The sequence below is a fragment of the Octodon degus genome, unplaced genomic scaffold (assembly GCF_000260255.1).
Source record: "Octodon degus isolate 3935 unplaced genomic scaffold, OctDeg1.0 scaffold00145, whole genome shotgun sequence".
Classification (NCBI taxonomy): Eukaryota; Metazoa; Chordata; class Mammalia; order Rodentia; family Octodontidae; genus Octodon; species Octodon degus.
This window is the reverse complement of record NW_004524721.1, coordinates 7,633,974-7,640,130: the sequence shown is the minus strand read 5'-3', so window position 1 is coordinate 7,640,130 and position 6,157 is coordinate 7,633,974. Positions and strand designations below refer to the sequence as shown.

At 39.0% G+C, this 6,157-nt stretch overlaps 1 protein-coding gene across 1 annotated transcript in view; it reads right to left on the bottom strand.

Moving 5' to 3' along the window:
• Positions 1-2,178: 2,178 nt before the first annotated feature.
• Positions 2,179-6,157, bottom strand: part of CUNH10orf67 (chromosome unknown C10orf67 homolog) — a 137,356-nt gene continuing 133,377 nt past the window's right edge. The window contains exons 13-15 of the mRNA XM_023701982.1: positions 4,809-4,889; positions 4,679-4,727; positions 2,179-2,279 (exon numbers count right to left, since the gene is read on the bottom strand). Of these exons, the coding sequence (XP_023557750.1) occupies positions 2,179-2,279; positions 4,679-4,727; positions 4,809-4,889 (231 nt within the window). The remainder of the gene's footprint in view (positions 2,280-4,678; positions 4,728-4,808; positions 4,890-6,157) is intronic.

Here is a 6,157-nt window from a genome sequence, read left to right as displayed (position 1 = left end):
TTATATTTTAAAAAGATATATTTGTTTTAAATTATACTTTAATTTACTTTTCTCCAAAATTGTGTATATTTTGATACTAATGTTGGATTTGACTTTTGCTCACATTTATAGAACAGCAAAGATTTAAAAAACAAAGGAAGGGCTAAGACCACTTTTAATTTACAAGATCACTTCTGGTGTTCTTGAGTATCCATGGGGGGTGAACAAGTAGATTTGCCAGAGTTTGTCTTGGGGTTATATCAGCAACAGTTCAGAAAAAGAGGGGGTCCTGCACATTAGCTCAGTTGATTAAGGGACTGCTTTAATAAAGCAATCAGGATGCTGTGGTTCCCTCCTCAGATCTTCAAGCCTTACCAGACCTGCCCTGAAGGCATCTTGAGCCAGCCAAAAAAAAAAAAAAAAAAAATTCAGAAGAAGAAAAATAGAGGGCTTAAGAGCTAGTTGCCTGTATTACCTCTTTAAATCCTCAGAACAAGCCCATGTCGTGGGGCTTAGCAGCAGAGGCCCCTGAGCTACCTAGAGAGTGAGCAGATCCCTGGATCTGTCCACCTCACCCTGCTTGGTCCCTTTGTCACAGCCTGCATTTTCATGTGTGAGGTCACCGTGAGGTCACGAGTGCCTCTTGGCAAATGGATCTAATTGAGTGGGTGTGGCACAGGTCCTCTGTCGGAGTTGGCCCCCATGACACACCATGTGCAGTACAGCCTGACTTTACTAAACCTCGCTGTCATCAATGATCTCGCCTGTAAGATGGGAAAAAGCCAGAGGACCCTTCTCATAGCATTTGGGTGAGACCTAGAGCTGAAACCCAAAGGGCATTCAGAATATCCATATCCACTCCATGTTAGCTGTAATACTTCTTTGTTGTTGCTGTTGCGGTACTGCAGCAGTACTGGGGAGCAAACCTTGGCCTTCTAAATGAGCTGTATCCAGAACCTGTTTTTTGTTTTTTTTTGTATTTTAGGGAAGGGTCTACAGGGTGTTCAAGATCTCACTATAAGATCGGACTCACAGTGATCCGCCTGTTTACAGTCTCCCAAGAGCTGGGATTAAAGGCGGGCCACCATGCCCAGTCTCAGTTGCCTTCTCATTGCACCCTGGGGGCGAGGCCTGCAGGGCAGGGCTTCCAGGCAAGTAATCTGCTGAGCTATGTGGCTGGCCCTATTTTTAAATTTTAAGACAGAATCTTGATAAATAGCTCAGGCTAGGCTTGAACTTGTGCTCCTGTTTCAGCCTCTCAGAGTGCCTGAACCCTGTGCACCATCACACCCAGCACAATGGTATGCTTAAAAATTATTTGGTGGTGTGAAGGTACAACTAAGAACTTTGCTCTTTGATATAACAATGAGGACTCAAGGAAGATGATGTTCAGTAGAATATTTTGAATATTAATATTATATTTGCATATTTTTAAAAAATGGAACAAAACCAATAGTGACTTTAAAGAGTTTAGTTTGGTGAAAAGGTTTACCAGATATGTTACAGTCAGGTTATAGGAAGTAATAAGGATTTCTTTGCAAATCAGATACATATTAACCATTCATGTAGCTAACATCTCTTTAGAATATATTTATGAATAATCCTTTATTTTTTATTTTTAAAATTTTTTTCCTTTTATTAACTCTTTTTTTTATTTCTTATAATCTCCTTGTCATGAATAATCCCTTAAAACAATATTAAAGTGCTGAACTGTTTCCTATGGGCCTGAAAGGAGTAGTACTCAACTTCTGGGGCTGGGGAGATGGCTCAGTAGAATAAGCACTTCCCTGGCAAGCACAAGGGCCTGAGTTCATTCCCCAGTTCCACAAACAAAACAAAACAAAACAAAACAAAACAAAACAAAACAAACAAAAACAAACAAACAAACAAACAAAAAACCCCAAAGTACTTTGGTAGCTCAAAAGGAATTGTTTCTTGAAGACAGCTTGACCCTGTGGAGACTCCTGCATACCGCACAAGCCTTTACAGTTAAAGGCTGCTTGCTTGTTTTCTTTCTTTCTTTCTTTCTTCCTTCCTTCCTTCCTTCCTTCCTTCCTTCCTTCCTTCCTTCCTTCCTTCCTTTCTTCCTCCCTCCCCCTCCCTCTCTTCCTTTCTTTTTCTGCAAAGCTTATTTCACTCAGTCCTTCTTGGCAGCTGCCTTCCTCATGGTGGCCTGCACGTTGCTCAGCTCCTCACACTTCATGCTGGTACAAATTGCATTCCCACCATTTTCTTGATGAACTTGAGGGCGTCTTTGATCTTGGAGACCTTGAGCAGCTTCATGGTCTCTGCTTCATGGTCTTTGCTCATAGGGGGCAAAGTTGCACACCTCCCGGATCATGTCCTGCGTGAACTTGGTGTGTCTTTGGATGTGGCATCCATGACAAGGGCTGTGCCTCAGTTTGCTCACATTCTTAGTCAGCTTGTAGCCCTGGTTGAGGCCCACAGCCATGCAACAGCATAGGGCAAAGGATACTGTTCTTCAGTGGTTGCTATGGAGGAAGTAAAGGCTACTTTCTGGCCAGGAGATTCTTTTACCTCCACCCCCAGTGGAAATGAAATTCACTTTTCCTCTTGTATTTCTTTGTTTTTATTCAATAAAATATAAAATATATTTCTAGAAAATTTAGATTGACTGAGATTGATTTGTCAATAAACTTTTATTAACTGAACTACTTCTCAACACTTCTTTTAGAGGGAAGAACGTTATGTGCCGAAGTTGCATCGCAGATTTATTTCATTTTGGTATGTTTGTTTGTTTTTGTATTGGAGGTTTCATAGAAAGAATCCTCCAGGTACCTTGTATTCAGGCGCCTTTGATGTGTACCTTGTCACTTGTGCTGCCTCAACAATGCAGATTAATATGCAGACTTGTGGCTTTCTGGCAGACTACAGAGCTATGGACCATAAAAAGTATTCGTATTCAATGTTATTAGTAAGGAAAAAAAGAAACTAATGAATCTCAGGAGGCTTTTCAGCAGACAGAATGGAGATAATTGCATTTTGCAATATCAGGAACAAGAAGTGGGAGTGTTCGTTCCTGCAGGGTTTCTGCAAGGGTTGTCAGGTGCCCATCCGAGTTCTGTGTTACTCAACTGGACCTTTGAAAAATGGTTTACTTAGCTGGGGAAAGTCAACACTGGATGTAGAATATTCATCTGAATTTTGGGGAATGAAATACTGTGGTTAATTTAACTTGATACTGAAAATTTTAGTTAAGCGCCTATTCAAAATACCAATTCACATTTTTATGATTAATTATGAATATATCATGATGTTTTAGAAACAAAGAACTTGCTGTGTGGGTTGGAACTTCTAACAGCTCTACAGATCTGATTAATTATTTAGATGCTGATACCTTTAAGTTTGGCAGCTTCCTCTTCCAACAGATATATGCTGTGGAGTTCCATATCTGCAGCCCTATACCCTCAGTATGAGCCCAGTACTATGACTGCTGACAGGTTGTTTTTTTTTTTTTTTTTCCACTGCTAGGAATCGAACTCAGGACCTTGTGCTTTCTGGACAGGCATTGTGCCACTGAGCTCTATCCTTGGCCTTGGAAGATTTTTTTATACCATCATAGGTACCTGTCAGACCAAAGTTACCCATCTCCATGAGCACCATAGAAAAGCTTCATTGGACAAATGTTCAGAGGAAAAGAAATTCTTGATATCTCTGCTGAAGGTCACCAAAAGTAGAACATTTTACTGTGAGGGATTTTTATCACACCCTTCTCTCTTATATAAAAATTCATTTACAAAGCCTAAGGGTAAACGTTTCTGAATATGAAAAACAAATGACCGACATTCTTTGACTATGATCAATAGTAGGAATTACTAACAGTGTCATATTCTGTTAATCCAACTTCACTACAGCCTATGATTGGTGGAAATGCTTTAAATGATGCAATTCCCCCAAGTTGTATCACTGCTCTGCCCTGAACACTCCAGGCCAGGCTGCCTGTAACAGGTAACTATGCAATTACATAGTTACAAAGGCAATTACATAGGCTTCCTAGTTCGATTTTGAAGTTTAGAGAAGAGTCTGTGCAGACACTAGTAGACAAAGGATCTTCCAGTTTTTTAAAAAAAGTTCAATTTGAAACCTTTTGAGGGAGATAAAGTTGCTAGGAATGGTTGTACTTTTATTCTAAATATTCACAAAATAAGAATGTAACAAGATCTTGAGGCTTGTTGGCCATCAGATAAAAGGAAAATGAGATTCCAACTGAGAATTATGAAGTAGGATTAATTGTACTTTATTTAGCACTAATTAGTATTCAGCTATTCACTATCAGTATTTATTTGGCTTTTTTATACATTAGTTTTATAAATTGGCTTTTTAAAAAGTCATGTATTTACTCAGGTTACCAAATACATGTTTTAGGTAAAAAGGAAAAGTCAAAGGGCCCAGGAAATAGCTCAGTAGAATAAGTGCTTGTCTGGCAAGCACAAGGGCCTGAGTTCAATCCCCAGTTCTGCCAAAAAAAAAAAAAAAAAAAAAAAAAAAAGCTAAGTTGATCTAGACTAAGTACTCGTTCTGTATGAACTTCTTTTTCAATTATATTCTTGCCTCCTTCTCCTTTCCCTTCTCCTTTCTTCCCTTATTTTCATTGTTTTTGTAATGGCAGTAGAAACCAGGACCTTGAGCATGCTAGGCAAGTGTGTGGTGGCTGAGTGACATCTCCACCCCTTCTTACCTTTTGATGAAGATGCTTGATTAATCATTTCATCCATGGACTTCTTTGGCTGCAAGTAAATTGAAAAGTTTATTGAAGTTCAGTAATAATGACTGGTTAAATGTTTAATAGAGGAAAGAACTCTACCTACTGAAGAGAAATGATCAGTTGGCAAAGATGATGTGGCATCCATCAAGTTCACTTTAGACGACACATATAAAGGTTTTGATTTCTGAAAGATATAAAAGATGAAATAAGAGTCAATTCAAATGGATGTCAATGTTCTCCAACCCTCAGTCAACTAAGATATGAAACTTGTTGACATTCCTGACTTCTTTATTCAAATATGAATACAACAGGACGAGTCTCCTTCATTCAGTGTAGTGAGAAAAATGGTTTACTCAGTGTCCTTTCAGATTCTACTTCCTTCTGTTTGCCCTTACAATTTGGGGTTTGCTACAAGTCAGTGCTCTATCCACTGGCTCTGCTTCCACAGGCTCAAACAATTCCAGACAGAAAAAACCCACAAAATGCCTTCGTTATGAACATACATAGACCTTTTTCCTTGTCATTATTCCATGAACAATACAGTATGATAAACATTTTCATCCCATTTACATCATATTAGATATTATGTGTCATCTAAAGATGACAGAGTATACAGGAAGATGTGTGTATGTTACATGCAAATACTACACTTTCTAAATAAAGAAAGTGAGACTTCAAGGCCTCTGGTCTTTAGACACCAATTCCCCTCAGATGTGTTGAGATAAGCGTACTTATAGCTGGTGAGAAACTCAAGGTCTCCCCCAGCACCACAAAGCTCCTGAGAGGTTCAGCAATGGTGTCCCATCTCCCAAGAGCTAAATGATAAAAGAAAAAAAAATGTCTTGTAGGAATTCAGCAGCATGAAAGCAGAATTGTTAACAACACTGTAGAGTGCAAAGCAAACTGTGACATAACAATATGCATACGAAGCCAGCAGCAGTGGTGCACACCTGAAATCCTTGGCACCCCCAAGGTAGGAAGCTTGCAGCCTGCACAGTTTAGCAATTTAATGAGACATTGTATCATAATGAAAAATAAAAAAGGGCTGGGAGGTTGTTCAGTGTGAAGGCCTGGGCTCCATCTCCAGTAGCACACATATGGACCCTCCTCACACACATATACACAAAGCAGGGGAAAAAAAATCAAAGTGTACTAAGCACGCTTACCATAAAAAGGCATAAGGTCCATGTGTGTAGCTTGGGATTCATGAGCTTTGTCCTGTTTAAGGCTTCTCTCTTGTTGGTCTGTATGTGGTTTGATGGTGGTACATACATGGTTGTATACATGCGTGCACATATTGTTTTCACGTGTTTTATTTCCATAGCCTGCTCTCCATTTTTGTTCTCTTCCAAAAGAAACTACATAAATTTTTTCTTTTTTCTTTTTTTTTTTTTAGGTACAAACCTCTGGGTTTTTTTTTTGTTATTGTTTTTTTTAAAGTCAACAGAAAAT